General features: G+C 37.2%; 1 protein-coding gene across 3 annotated transcripts in view; it reads left to right on the top strand.

Moving 5' to 3' along the window:
- Positions 1-15,708, top strand: part of LOC150083773 (uncharacterized) — a 158,132-nt gene that overhangs the window by 41,419 nt on the left and 101,005 nt on the right. For all 3 annotated transcript variants that reach the window (XM_090377479.1, XM_090377481.1, XM_090377480.1), the window contains 2 exons: positions 5,325-5,416; positions 13,018-13,115. In XM_090377479.1, coding sequence (XP_090233605.1) covers positions 5,325-5,416; positions 13,018-13,115 — 190 coding nt within the window. The remainder of the gene's footprint in view (positions 1-5,324; positions 5,417-13,017; positions 13,116-15,708) is intronic.

Here is a 15,708-nt window from a genome sequence, read left to right as displayed (position 1 = left end):
TCTTGCAGACTTTGTGTTGAGTTAATCCTTGTAGCTTTCAGCATACAAGTCTGCCTATCATGTTTAGCAAAATTGGAGACACTTACCCATTCTGACCTAACACGCAGCATTTTTTCATCAGTCCTGGAACATAATGGATTCTTTTTGAAGCCCCAACTGCAATAGCTGGTGCTTTTGGAAATTTTTTCTACTGTCCCTCCAACATATTTTTACTCCCCAGAGTTCCTGGGTCCTGAAAGGGAAACACAATAATCAGCCAATTAACTTCAAATCTAAAGATTCATATCCTCATAAGTTTTACCATAGAATTACTCTAACTCTTACCAAGGTAAGTGCTGTTGCCAAAACTTGCACTTGCTTATCAGGCAACACGGTGATAACCCCAAGGCAGAATGGGCTGACCCACAGGAGCTAGTTGTTATTGGTGACTCCATTGTTAGGGAAATGGGAAATGTATTGTGCAAAAAGGATAGGTGAAATAGAACTAGGGTATGTCTGCCAGGAATAAAGTTGATGATGTTATAGAGCAGATATCATCTTATAATAGTATAAAAGGTGATAGTGTTGTGCATGTTGATGGTCAGTGTTGTCAGTGAGTACAGGTCAATGTTGAAAAAAAAGTCAGAAGTTAGGGTTAAGTTTGACATTGTCTGCACTTCTGCCCAGACATGATAGGATGGAGTATATGATGAGAGCCTTGTCAATCAGTTCAGACCTGGAAAGATCATGCAAGGCCCATGGGATAGGATTTTTCTCAGTGTAGTGTGTGCTTGTTAGAGCTTTTGAGGCACTGTTGAATGGGTCAGAAAATTACTAGCTTGGGGTGAGGGGATACATAGAATTATAAATCAGCAATAGCCGCAGGCAGAGGTGAAAGTGATTGTTGCAATGCTTCTATTGGAATGAGAAAGTAGCCTGGAAAGCAAGGTGCCAAGGATTTCAAGGACTGAGTCATCATGGAACAAGTAAATACGCAAGCTATGTTACGGTAATTAAGATTAAGAACAGGTGCATGTATATTTGCATGTACACCAATACTAGGAGCATAATAAATAAATTTGAAGTGCCGGTCAAGACATCAAATGTAGACATTGTTGGAATATCAGAGACGTAGTGTCACATACATATATACAGTCGATTCCGGTTATTTGGGACACATCAGGATTAGTGCATTTTGTCCCGATTAAGCGGCTGCCCCAATTAACCAAAGTTTCACGTAAATAGTTAAAAATACAATGTACTCCCCCCCCCTTTACAATTGGTTCACTGTTCAATCAAATCACGTTGTGATGGAGTCACAATTGTAAAGTACCGTTCACTATACAATGTGTAATAAGCGCCGGTCATTGTGATCACATTTGTGAATTGAATTTTAATTATATTAAACAGCAATTCTAATTAGCAAAAATAGGAGGAATATTATCCATAGGCTATAAAAGTAAAGATATATTAAGTACAAATTTACCCTTTATTACCTTACCAATTAAAAAATTAAATGATACGTGAAATTCGGAAGAATATACGTTATAATCGGAATAATTAATACTTACTGTAATATGTACATACTAACTAAACTAGTTGACATTTCTGTTCAATGTCATTTGTGGGTGGGGGTTAATATTTAAAACAGTAAAAAGATAAGCAATCAATAACAAAGAACACCGCGTGCGCGCGTGCACACACACACACACACACACACACACACACACACACACACACGCGCACGCACAAATTGCAAGTAACACGATACGTGCAAGTGAGAACGGAGTAACAAATTATGAAGCTTTAAAAATAGGAATGAAAAGAGGAGCCTGAAAATTATTTTTTTTTATATGATTGAAGATTCCATAGAAGTGTGAACACATTTCACCATAATAACCCACAGAATTCCAGCTGTCGGTATTATCGCAAATTCAATAAGATCGAGTTTACTATCAGTTTATGATAGATTTCACTAACACAAAAGCCCAATAAACAGGTGATTGCTAATTGTTTTTATTGTTTTATGGTTGTGACCTCTAGAAATTCAGCCGAACTACGTGGTACAGTTGGGGACAATCGTAGGGTAATCTTCAGTCTTCTGCCCCGATTAAACGGCATTTTGTCCCAATTAAGCGAAGTAAATCCTGGCTATTTTCTTGATTTGGTTCTGTTTTTTAAGATTTGCCCCAAATAAACGGCTGCCCCGATTAACTGGTGGCCCAAATAACCGTAATCCACTGTATAAGAAATGTAGAATTAGAGTATGGGGAGTACAGTGTGCACAGAAAGGACAGACAGGATAGGAAGAGAGGAGGGTGTTATGCTGGTAAGTAAGAAACACAAAATCTAAAGCAGTGCTTCCAGTTGACATAAGTGGCCAGTGCAATGTTGAGTCAGTTTGGTATGACATGAGCACTTCGGAAGCAAAAATGAGAGGAGTGTGTTATAAGCCTAATGACTCTGATGAGTACAATGAAAAACTGTACAGAGAAATAGTGGGCCAGTAAATCAGAATGTCTTATAATGGGAGATTTTAAGTTTCTAGATATTAAGAAGAACTTGTGGATTGGTCACTTGCTGACTAGCAAGACTTTTGTGGATTTATGGGATGATTGTCTACAGCAACAGCATGTTCGAGAAGTAAACAGAGGGAGTAATACTCCTGATCTGATTATCAGTAATGATTATTCTTACATTAAGAATCTGCAGATAAAGGAACCACTAGGTGGCAGTGATCAATTGTATCGATATAGAATTTACTTAAAGATGTAACTACCATCAGGGGTAAAGTGAAGGGTTTTAACTTTCCTAAAGGTGACTACAGTGGTCTCAAACAGTTTTAAATTCTATACAATGGAACCAACTGATGATGATGTCAGTAAATTCTAAATGGGAAGCTACTAGTTTTTTTTCTACCAACTAAGAAATATTGTTCAAGGCTTAGGCCTAAGTGGATATCAAATGAAATAATGAGACTCTTGGCAGAGGGGAAAAAATGCATGCAGTACATATAGATTATCAGGTGACACAGAAGCCTATGGTAGATATAAGCAACTCTGTAATCAAGTCACAAAGGAGATTAGGCAAGCAAAGGCAGATTACAAGAAATCTTTGGCAAAGGATGCAAAGAAAAACAGCAAAGACTTCTTTACTTATGTAAATTCTAAAAGGAAATGGATGAATCAGATTGGCCCTCTTCACATCACTGGTTTGACTACTAGTGATCCTGCTCAGGTAGCTGAGAAACTGAATGAGTATTTTGCATCTATATTCACACATGCAGAATTCTGCAGGGAAGTGGAGGCTAGGAATTTATCCAACTCTAAATGGGAGCTAAATGATTTTGTGATAACTGACTGGAAAGTGGAAGAGAAATTGTTGAAGTTAAACGTAAGAAAGGCATGTGGGGTGGATGGGATCTATCCAGTTATATTAAGAGAGGCAGAAAAGGAAGTAAGCATATTATATTAAGTGAGGTAGCAAAGGAAGTAAGCAAACAATTAGCCATAATTATGAGACCCTCCTTGGATTCAGGGAAGATTCACACGGACTGAAGCTGTGTAAATGTATCCCCAATTCACAAAGGGGAATCAAAGGGTGATACGAATAATTACAGACATGTTAGTTTAACTTCTGTTCCTGGGAAAAAAATGGAGTCGCTGTTTAAAGAAGTAATACAGGATGATGTAGACAGGACTTCAGTTATAGTTCAGATGCAGCATGGGTTTGTTAAGGGGGAATCTTGCTGACCAGTTTTATTGGATACTATGATCTGGTCACAACAACTGGATACAAAAAATAATTTTGATATCATATATTTGGTTTTTAGGAATGCTTTTGATACTGTTACACATAAAAGACTGCTGTACAAATTGTAGCAGTGTGGCATTAAGGGCAAGTTGCTGCTATGGATCGAGGGATGGTTGAGTGGGAGAAGACAGAGATTGGTAATCAATGGACACTGTTCTTCTTTGACTAATGTTATTAGTGGAGTTCCCCAAGAGTATTGGGCCCATTTGGTATTGGGCCCATTGTTGTTTTCTGTATTTATCAGTGATTTTGATAAAGGTACAAGCAACCCCCGTATAACACAGTACTTCTACAACATGGTTTTTCTCTAATGCAATTGATAAATTGCAGCAATCCTTGTACAACACAGTACTTATAGAACACGGTTTCGCTCTAACATGGTTAGAGAATTTTGGTAAACCTCTCATAACAAGGTATTTGAGCTTTTGTGCTGGGAAAACACTGCTATTATGTTGGATGTAATTTTTCAAAATTTTCACTCTTTTTGAATCCCTGCTATTGACTCAGGGATTCAAAAAAAATTATTGAATTTTTTCAATTAAAAAAAAAAAGGCTTCAGTTCTGCAAATTGCAGTGTCTGGAGACTAGGCACCTGTGAGATAATCTGATTGAGATGTTTAAGGCACTGAATAGTTTGAGCAAACTCAGTGTAGATGGTATTCTTCCTCTTGTTCAGATTATGCACTTGAGGGGGCATAACTTTAAATTGAGGAAAGACGATTGCAGAATAGATATGCAGAAATTTGCTTTTACCCAGCGAGTGGTTGATTACTGGAACAAACCTCCCTCTGTCATTGTGGAAGTCGATAGCTTAAATAAATTCAAGGAAGAACTATACAAACAGACAAACAATTCGAGGGAATAGATAGGTCAAAATTTAAAAAAATTTTTTTTGGCTAATACTGTATAATTTTGTATTCTTATATCGTATGCCACTGCTACTGATATTAAGGGGCGCCTCCGTAGCCAGGTGGGAAGGAGCAGCAGTGCGTAGCACACGCTTCTTGATTAGACTGGGGTTCGAGCCCGTCACCACCAAATACGGAGGATGCGGAAAGGTCAGGGAATGACCACTGCATATCCCAGAGCAATATGGCCTTAGTTGCTAATGCTCCTAAAAACCAAATAACAAACAAACAAACTACTGATAATAAGTCAATGGATCAATGTGCACTATGCATACATTTTATAATTCTGTAAAAAAATTAAATTTTAATGGTATTTAAATGTTTTATATAACCATAATACTCTATTAATATTGCATGCAGTATCACCATATATATATTGTATTAATAGAATATTATGCAGTATGGTGATATGTTGATCTTCACAGAAACAGAAAACCATTTATCGTTGTTTTTTCTGTTCAGTTTGCATAGTTGTCCCCAGATGAAGTCACCCAAATTTTAGTTATACAATGATAAGATTTTTTATATTGGCATATGTATTTGCATTTGTTAACTATATCTTCTGTACTGAAGAAAAGGTTGTTTAAAAAAAAATTAATGTAACTTATTTTCTCACTTTGATAGCATTCTGTGGCTTCAGCACTTCATGTCTGTTCACATTATACATCACTGCATCCTCTTTTGGTAGAAATGGGAGCTCTGAAGGCATTGAAGCAGTGAGTACTTGATTTTATTCAATGCATCTTTGATTATTTTTATTCAATGCACCTTGGTAGTCATGTTATGAAATTGTACAATTAATTAATTGTTACTGCGCCTCTTATTCATTTCAAGTATATCATAATTAGAACTCTGCACTTCTTTGTAAATATCTCTGTGCAAGATTTTTTAAGCAGTTTATTTTTAAAATTTTTCAAATGTTGAAATAGTTCCTCTCCTAAGTTTTTATAAATTGATGAAATGAATAGCTTTTATATCAAATAATTAAAAAAATTAAATTATTATAAAAGCTCAGTATGAAATGTGTTATCTTTGAAAATGTATAGAGATAAATTTAGTATTAGTAATGGAAAAAAAAAAAAACTTTCCAAATCACCTATCCATCCCTCCAATAGTTTGTCTATTTCTTTCTTATTTAAACTTCCCACTTTCATAACAGATGGCAGTTTGTCACAACAATCAACTGCCTGGTGGTTGGAGGCAAATTTGTGCACATTGTTCTGCAACCGTCTTTTCTCGATTTGAATTTATGCCCCCTCAAGTTCATAATCTGAGTAAAGGAAGAATTCCATCAGCATTGAACTTGCCCAATCTATTCAAAGCCTTAAACACCTGAATCAGATTACTTCAGAGGTGCCTAGTCTCCAGATGCTGCAATTTGCAGAACTGATGCCTCTCTTGCTAAGACAACCCCTCCCTCCCCCTTTTTCCTCCTTTATTTCAGCAGATCTGCATCCTTCCTAAAATGAGGCCTCCAAACCTGTATGCAGTACTCAAGATGCAGCCTAACCATTGTCTCGTACAATAGCATAATAATTGCCTCCTTTTCCCTGCTAGCAAAGTTCCTGTATATAATTGACCAAACTCCATGAATTGTCCTGGCTGCCTGTCTGCACTGCTCAGAGAACTTCTTATCTGACTGCACAGTTACCTCTAGGTCTTTTTCATTTTCAACTAATCACTGTTCATATATTAATCTGGGATTACTGTTTCTCCTACACAATACCTTTAATTTGTCAATGTGAAACTTCAACTGCCATTTCTCAGCCTATTTGATCTTGATCATTTTTTAGTAGCTTACCTTTATTATTGTCATTAACCACCTTGCCAACCTTTGTATTATCTGTAAACTTAGATGTCAAGTTTACAGATGATATACCTTTGTCAATATTATTAATAAATATAAAAAACAACAATGGGCTCAGCACTGAACCTTGGGGAACTCCATTAATAACATTAGTCCATGAAGAGCATTGTCCATTGATAATGAGGGCCTAATTTGGCCTCCATTATCCTCTAAAATGGAGGCCTCATTTTAGGAAGGATGTAGAGTTGCTAGAACCAGTACAAAGAAGGGCAACACATGAGGGAAGCAAAGGGATGCTCTTACCAAGAAAAGCTTAAGTTCTGCAAATTGCAGTGCCTGGAGAGTAGGCACCTGTGAGGTGATCTGATTGAACTGAAAAAGCCTTGAATGGTTTGAGCAAGCTGAATACTGATGGAATTCTTTCTCTTGCTCAGATTAAGAACCTGAGGGGACACAGTTTCAAATTGAGGAAAGATGGGTGTAGAATAGATGCGCAGAAATTTGCCTTTAGCCAGTGGGTAGTTGATTGGTGGAACAGACTTCCATCTTTGTGGTGGAAGTTGATAGCCTAAATAAATTTAAGGGTGAGCTGGACATGCGTTTGGAATGAATGGAGGGATAAAATGGGAGTTTTTTTTTGGCTGATACTGCATAAGCTTGCTTTCTTGCGTTGTATGTCTCTGCTAATGCTAATCACTCCTAGTCTACTTGCACTTATCCATAGCAGTAACTTGCCTTTAATACCACTATGCGCCAATTTATATAGCAGTCTTTTATATGCAAAAGTATCAAAAGCTTTCCTGAAATCCAAGTATATTACATCAAAATTACTTTTTGCAACCAGCAGTTCCTTTGTTACTGCATCAGAAACAGTGACATCAGTGACAAGTAGGGGAAACAATTCCATCAAGACATTAAATCAGTGGGAAAATGCTACCAAGGGTTCTGGAACAAATTTATATTGGCAGACTCTGTTGGATACTCTCTCTACCTTGAAATTTTAGACAATGTACTAAATGAAACCATCTACACAAAATTTTAAATTTTACATATCTTTTTTGCAGTAGTAAGATGCATATTTTAATTCTGTTTATAAAGTATATTGGTTTTAAACTGTAAAAGTGATAAAAAAAAAAAAGTGCAATTGTAACTTCATGGTCTTTGATATTTATATCTCCAAACATAAGAAATCTCATGGCTGTTAATAGTGGTATACATTTGGTAATTAAGTTATGTGGCTATATATATCCCCTTTTTTTTTTTTTTTAAATTTGGTTAATTAATATTTTATACGTATGATATTAGTAGGTTGCCCACTAATCAATACCTAATAATGCTAGGTTTGAACTAGGTTTATTTCATAATGATGAAATGAAGATTAGCCACAGCACATGACCTGCACCAGTCCCTCCATCACCATTCAAATTTTGAATAAATAAAAACAAACCACCATAAACATAATTATTAAAAGACAGAATTTTAATGGTTCTGATGAGAATGTTTTTTCACATTTTAAAAACTTATAAAATCATTGTATTAGTTATCAAATATTAAATTTAAATTATCATGTGAGATACTGGTGAACAAATGACGAAGTCATATATACCCCCTATGGTAATAAAAGATGATATAGTAATTAGCATTAATTTTATAATAATTAGTTTTAAATTTAGTTTTAAAATCTGTTTTCTTTTTCTGCTTGTTCAGTACACAGATCTCCATAGTGAATGTTGTTTTACATTTTATTATTTGAGTATTACTATATAATATTGCGCTGAATGTGCTGGTCCCAAAGGAACTAGTAGTTGTTGGTGACTCTATTGTCAGGGAAACGGGAAACATGCTTTGTAAAAAGGATAGGTGGAACAGGACCAGGATATGTCTGCCAGGGGCAAAGGTTGATGACGTTCTAGAGCGGATATCATATTTTAAGTGTACAAAAGGTGATATAGTTGTACACGTTGGCACTAATGATATTAAGAGTAGGAGACCGGCAGAATTACTTAACAAGTACAGGTCACTGTTGAAAAAAAAGCCGTCAATTAGGGTTGAATTTGAAAGTGTCTGCAATTCTGCCCAGACGCGATAGGAGGGAGTATATGATGAGAGTCCTGTTGATCAATTCGGCCCTGGACAGATTGTGCAAGGCTCAAGGGGTAGAATTTTTTTCAGCCTGGTCTGTACTTGTTAACAGGAGAGACTGCTTCTACAGGGATAGGGATACACTTAAATAGAAAGGGTGCAAGAACGTTTGCTGATGCTATCGAGCCAGTGTTAGGTGTATCGGAAAACTGCTAGATTGGGGGGATACAAGGACTAATTGATTAACAGTAGCCGCTGGCAGAGGTGAAAGTGATTCTTGCACTGCTTCTATTGAAATGAGCCGCAGCCTGGAAAATAAGATGCAGGATATTTCAGAGACTGCTGGGAATCATTGGGGTACAAGTAAACACATGGGTTGTGTTAGGGTAGCTAAGAAAAAGAACAGATGCATGTATACTTGCGTGTACACCAGTGCTAGGAGTTTAGTAAATACATTTGAATTTGAGGTATTGCTCAAAACATCAAAGGCAGCTATTGTGGGGACAATATCTGCGACGTGGTGTCACACAGATATAAGGAATGCAGAACTGGAGTTTGGGGAGTACAATGTCTACAGAAAGGATAGACAGGATAGGAAGGGAGGAGGGGTTATGCTATTAGTTAATAAATACATAAAATCCAAGGAAGTGAAGCCAGTCGACATTGCTGGACAGTGCAGTGTCGAGTCAGTTTGGTGTGACATAAGCATTGGGAGATCAAAATTGAGAGTAGGAGTGTGCTATAGGCCAAATGACTCTGATGAGTATAATAAGAAACGGTACAGGGAAATAGAGTAGGCCAGTAAATCAGAGAGTCTTATAATGGGGGATTTGAATTTCCCAGATATTGACTGGAATTTAGGGGCTGGTCACTCACACACTAGGAAGGCTTTTGAGGATTTATTGGATGATTGTTTTCTACATCAGCATGTTCGGGAGGCAACTAGAGGGAGTAATACTCTTGATTTGATTATCAGTAGTGATTCTTCATGCATTAAGAATCTGCAAATAAATGAACCACTAAGGGGCAGTGATCACTGTGTGTTGAAGTGGGATTTACTCAAAGAGGTAACTACACTAGGGGTAAAGGGAAGGGTTATTGCTTTCGTAAAGGCGACTACGGTGGACTGAGACAGTATTTAAATTCTATACAGTGGGACCAACTGATGATGTTACCAAGAGCAAATTCAAAATGGGAAGCATTCAAAGAAATTATCTTGGAAGCTACTAGGCTTTACTACCAACTAAGAAATATTGCTCAAGGTTTAGGCCTAAGTGGATGTCAGATGAACTAATGAGACATATGGCAGAGAAGAAAAATGCATGGGATACATACAAATTAACACGTGACACAGAAGCCTATGATAGATACAAGTTGATCTGTAACCAAGTTACAAAGGAGGTTAGGCAGGCGAAGGCAGATTACGAGAAATCTTTGGCAAGGGATGCAAAGAAAAACAGCAAAGAGTTCTTTACTTATGTAAACTCTAGAAGGAAGGGGATGAATCAGATTGGTCCACTTGATATCGATGGGTCAACTGTTGATGAGCCTGCTCAGGTAGCTAATAAACTAAATGAATATTTTGCATCGACATTCACACATGAGGAGTTATTCAGAGAGGGGAATGCCAGAGGTGTATTGAACTCTGGCAGTAAGCTAGAGAATCTTGTAATAACTGAGAGTAAAGTGGAGGAGAAATTGTTAAAGATAAATACAAGAAAGGCACCTGGGGTGGATGGGATCTATCCAGTTATATTAAAGAAAGCAGCAAAGGAAGTAAGCAAACCCTTAGCCATTATTATGAGAGCTTCCTTGGACTCAGGGGAAGTACCCATGGACTGGAGATGTGCAAATGTGACCCCAATTCACAAAGGAGGATCAAAGGGCAACACAAGTAATTATAGACCTGTTAGTTTAACTTCTGTTCCCAGAAAATTAATGGAAGCACTTGTTAAAGAAGCACTGCAGGATCATCTAGACAAGACTTCAGTTATAGTTCAGACACAGCATGGTTTTGTTAAGGGGAAGTTTTGCCTGACCAGTTTGATTGGATACTATGATGCAGTCACAAAAGAACTGGATGCAGGGAATAACTTTGATATTATATACTTGGATCTTAGAAAGGCTTTTGATACTGTTGCACATGGAAGACTGCTGCACAAATTGGAGCAGTGTGGCATTGGAGGCAAATTGCTGCTATGGATAAAGGGGTGGTTGAGGGGGAGAAGACAGAGAGTGGTAATCAATGGACACTGCTCATCGTGGACTAATGTTATTAGTGGAGTCCCTCAGGGTTCAGTATTGGGTCCTTTATTGTTTTCTGTATTTATAAATGATATTGATGATTGTATATCAGGCTTAATGTCCAAGTTTGCAGATGATACGAAGGTTGGCAGGGTTGTCAAGGACACTACTGACACTATGCTACTGCAACAGGATCTGGAAAGGTTGAGCCGATGGGCTGAGAGGTGGCAAATGAAGTTTAACATTGACAAATGTAAGGTACTACTTATGGGAAACAGCAACCCCAGAGCAACCTATCAACTCTGTGGTACTACACTGACAGTGGTAGAGAATGAAAGGGACCTGGGGTGGTTGTGCAGGCAGATATGAAGTTCTCTGAGCAGTGCAGACGGGCTGGCTGCAAGTGTAGCTCATGGTGTATTGTCGATGATATATAGGAATTTTTCTAGCAGGGATAAGGAGGTGATTATTCCCTTGTATAAGGCAATGGTCAGGCCACACCTAGAGTACTGTATACAGGTCTGGAGGTCTCATTTCAAGAAGGATGTAGAGATGCTGGAACGAGTACAGAGAAGGGCAACAAGATTAGTGAATGGAACAAAGGGGTGCTCTTACGAAGAAAGGCTTAAGTTTTGCAAATTACAGTGTTTGGAGACTAGGCACCAGCGAGGTGATCTGATAGAGGTGTATAAAGCCTTGAATGGTTTGAGCATGCTCAATGCTGATGGGATTCTTCCTCTTGCTCAGAATAATCACCTGAGAGGGCATAAATTCAAATTGAGGAAAGACGGATGTAGGATAGACGTGTGGAAATTAGCCTTTAGCCAGCGGGTGGTTGGTTGGTGGAACAGACTTCCATCCCTTGTCATGGAAGTTGATAGCCTAAATAAGTTTAAGGCTCAGCTGGACAGGTATTTCGAACGAACAGAGGGGTGATGTTGAAGTGGTTATTTTTTATTTATTTATTTATTTTTTTGGCTGATGCTGTATAAGCTTGCTTTCTTGCATCAAATGCCTCTACTAATGCTAATGCTAATATTAACTGTAATCATTTTGTTGTAAAACTAGCTGGTGCTATTCTGATTTATGTCTGTTAAATATAGGCTTAAGAACATAATTTAACATTTACATTAAAGTGTGCATGTGTGTGTACATATGTGCATATGTTTAATTTTTGTAATATTATATATAATTTTTTTTTTATTTTGTAGTGACATATGTTCTGGACTGTACTGTAATCACTAAACAAAGCATAGTAGTATGAATGCTCCCGTAGTGTTTTAACCAATTTACTCTAAAAACTGTAGGGTAAAACTGTTTTCTATATTAGGATAGTGAAGGAAGTTTTGGTCATTTGCTCTTGAACTAAAAGTTTTTTCATTAATATTCTTTTTAATGCCTATTTAGTGTTCTGTTTCAAGGAAGGACAGATTTAATAGACATGAAAAATAACACCTACACAAAAAAAAACATGACTCAAACAGAAAAGGTATAAACATAAAGATGCAGTCAAAGGTACTAACACTTTTTGCATGTACACACATGGTAGGAGTATTAGCAATACGGCACTTGGAGTACTTTGAAAATGAAATCGTTTATCGTTATTATTGATTTTATATATACTTTCACAGTCTTATTTAATATTGATTACAAGTATTTTATCATTAATGTAGTGTTTCCAGTTTCACAATATTCCTGAAAATTGATTTCGATGTGAAAAATGTAAGATCAGTTAAAACTCAAAAATTAATAAAGCTGTGAACAGAAATTTGAACTACAAGTCAAAATGCCTTCACCCAATAATTCTGTTTATTTTATTATACAATTTTTTTTTTTTTTTTTTTCACTGTTCTCAGGGATGCAATGGTGAATCCTTATGAACTTTCATACAGTGCCGAGTTGTCATTTTTCTGTGTCTGGATTGTATAGCCATCCATTTTGTATTGTGGCACATAGCTATGTACATATTACTTTAAATAATCAGATAGGCAGAACTACTGCTGTAAAGATATGAGTATTTTTGATCCATTAAAACAGCTGTTATTAAAAGTTTTGTATGTGTTTGTTAAATTGTAAATGTGGCCATAATGAAATAATTATGTGATGTATTTAAATTCATGATCTGGATCTAGCTGAATGTATACTTTTCAACTTGTCTTTTAAATACTTGGTTTTCCCCCCTAGCATAGCAGATGCATGTGAGTATGAACAGCAGTATACTTTGATGGAATGTCTTAGTGCTCTATCTCTTCTCAGTAAAAATGCAGAGCTAAAGACAACAGGTAATTGTATAACAATATTTAGAATTCATTTTGATAGCATTTTTCCTTCTTTCTTTTTTTTTCCAACAGCACAATTTTATTTATTTTTTTTCACCATTTAAAACCTCTGATGCAGGACAAGAAAGAATTCTTCACATGAAACTTGAAGTAAGATTTTGAAATGGAAAGGAAGCTGTACTTTGAGGTGCAGTTGGTTTTTGTCACTTGACAAAAATAACCAGCCAGCAGATCCACAATTAATCTATGATTTTAAAATGAATTTTGGGCTTTACACTTATATAATATTTCATCTCAGTTCATGTATTAAAAGTTTGACTGAAATCTTTTTGCAGTGGGAGAGGGAGGGAGGGAGGCAGGAGAGAGAGAGAGAGAGAGAGAGAGAGAGAGAGAGAGAGAGAGAGAGACCATCCAGTTTTCAAAAGCTGCTGAACTTCAGCCTTCAACCTATTTCTAAAATGTCATTTAGCAAAAGCTACTTTTGCAGTTTTTCTTCCCCAGTCAGAAATTACCTAGATTTTTTCTAGTTTATAATGCTTACTGTGACAATAGTATTAGTAGTCTTGTTCGACTCCACTAAACAATTTGTCCAGCTCCTCCTTAAATTTATTCAAACTACCCACTTTCGCAATATCAGATGGAAGTTTTTTCCAACAATCAGATGCCCACTGACTGAAAGCAAATTTCTGCACATCTATCCTGCACCATCCTTCCTCAGTTTATATTTATGCTGCATGCTCCCCTCATGTGTTTCCTGAGCAACACATGAGAAGAACATGCAGCGAGAGGAAGGATGCCATCAGGATTTTGCTTAATCTATTCAAACCTCAATAAAAACACCTCAATAATATCTCCTCACAGCTGCCTAGTTTCCGTATGCTGCAATTTGCTTAACTGAAGCCTTCTTGGTAAGAGTACCCTTTTGTTCCCCCTCACTAATAGCATTGCCCATTCCAACATATCCTTCCTAAAATGAGGATTCTAGGCTTGTGTGCAGTATCCAAGATGTGGTATAACCATAATGGGATAATCACCTCTTTATCCCTACTGGAAAAATTTCTGTATATAATTGACAAAACCCCCATGAACTATCAGCTGTCCTTCTGAGAATGTCATGTCTGACTGTCTGCACAATTACCCTCAGCTCTTTTTCATTCTCTACTACCTAACTGGTATGTTATTCAGAGTTACTTCCGCCCATCAGTATTTTGCATTTGTTAATGTTAAACTTCAATTGCCACTTCTCAGCACATCTGCCTAGTTTTTCTAGATCTTCTTCCAGTAGCATATCCTGATTACTGTCATTAACCACCCTGCTAACCTTTTATGATCTGCAGGTGTAGACATTAAGCTTGATATGCCTTTAAATATCATTAATGAATGTTGAAAACACAATGGGCTCGTCAATGAACCCCGGAGGACTCCACTAATTATTCCAAGAAGAACAGTACCCATTGATAACCACTCAGTCTTCCACTAAACTATCCCGCAATCCATAGCAGTAACTTGTCATTAATGCCAAGACTGTTCCAGTTTGTACAATATATAGGACAAGATTAGAAGTTTTCCTGAAATCTAAGTATATGATGTCGAAATTAATTTTTGACATCATTATGATTCTTAACAAAGCTTATTATCTAATTGATAATCAACAGTACTTCAAGCTTTCAGCTGTAAAATTAGTCATCAACTTTTTGACAATATATATTTCTTTAACCAGTGACTCCATTTATTTTCCGTGGAACAGGAGTCAAGCTTACAGGTCTGAAGTTACTCATTTTACCTTTTGAACCTCTGTGTTGGGGGATACATTTGCACATTTTGTGGGGACCTCACCTGAATCCAAGGATGCCTTCCTGTGAGTAATTTTGACTAAGCTCTTCCACTTTCTTCTCAATTACTACAAAATTGTGTAAATCCCTGTAATTTGATATACTTCTGGCATTCCAATTTCTAAAAATTTGTGATGTCTGAATATACATATAAAATATCTATTCAATTTGTCAGAAATCAAAGCAGGATCATCAACAATTATCCATTCTTATATAGTACAGCATAGTGACAGTGTTGTTTGTTAGGTGGCAGCAGGAGTCTTTCCCAACTCCACACAGTAGTTCTGTGATGTGCACAGTACTGTAAAGGCTAGAATGTTAGTTAGTTATTTGGTTTTTAGGATCATTAGCAACTAAGGCCATATTGCTCCGGGGATATGCGGTGGTCATTCCCTGACCTTTCTGCATCCTCCGTATTTGGTGGTCACGGGCTCAAACCCAAGTCTAATCAAGAAGCGTGTGCTACGCACTGCTGCTCCTGCCCACCTGGCTACGGTTAGTTAGTTAGTTAGTTTATTTGGTTTTTAGGAGCATTAGCAACTAAGGCCATATTGCTCCGGGACATGCGGTGGTCATTCCCTGAACTTTCCGCATCCTCCGTATTTGGTGGTGACAGGCTCGAACCCCGATCTAATCAAGAAGAGTGTGCTACGCACTACTGCTCCTTCCCACCTGGCTACGGAGGCACCTGCCAGAATGTGTATGTGTGAGTGTAGGTTTGTTCGTTGTGGTGTTGGGTTGTGTTGTTCTTCTGACAGTTTAGC

The sequence above is a fragment of the Mastigoproctus giganteus genome, chromosome 7 (genome assembly GCF_048544385.1).
Source record: "Mastigoproctus giganteus isolate SK-2022 chromosome 7, ASM4854438v1, whole genome shotgun sequence".
Lineage (NCBI taxonomy): Eukaryota > Metazoa > Arthropoda > Arachnida > Uropygi > Thelyphonidae > Mastigoproctus > Mastigoproctus giganteus.
The sequence above is the reverse complement of the archived record's forward strand: the minus strand, read 5'-3'. Positions and strand labels throughout refer to the sequence as shown.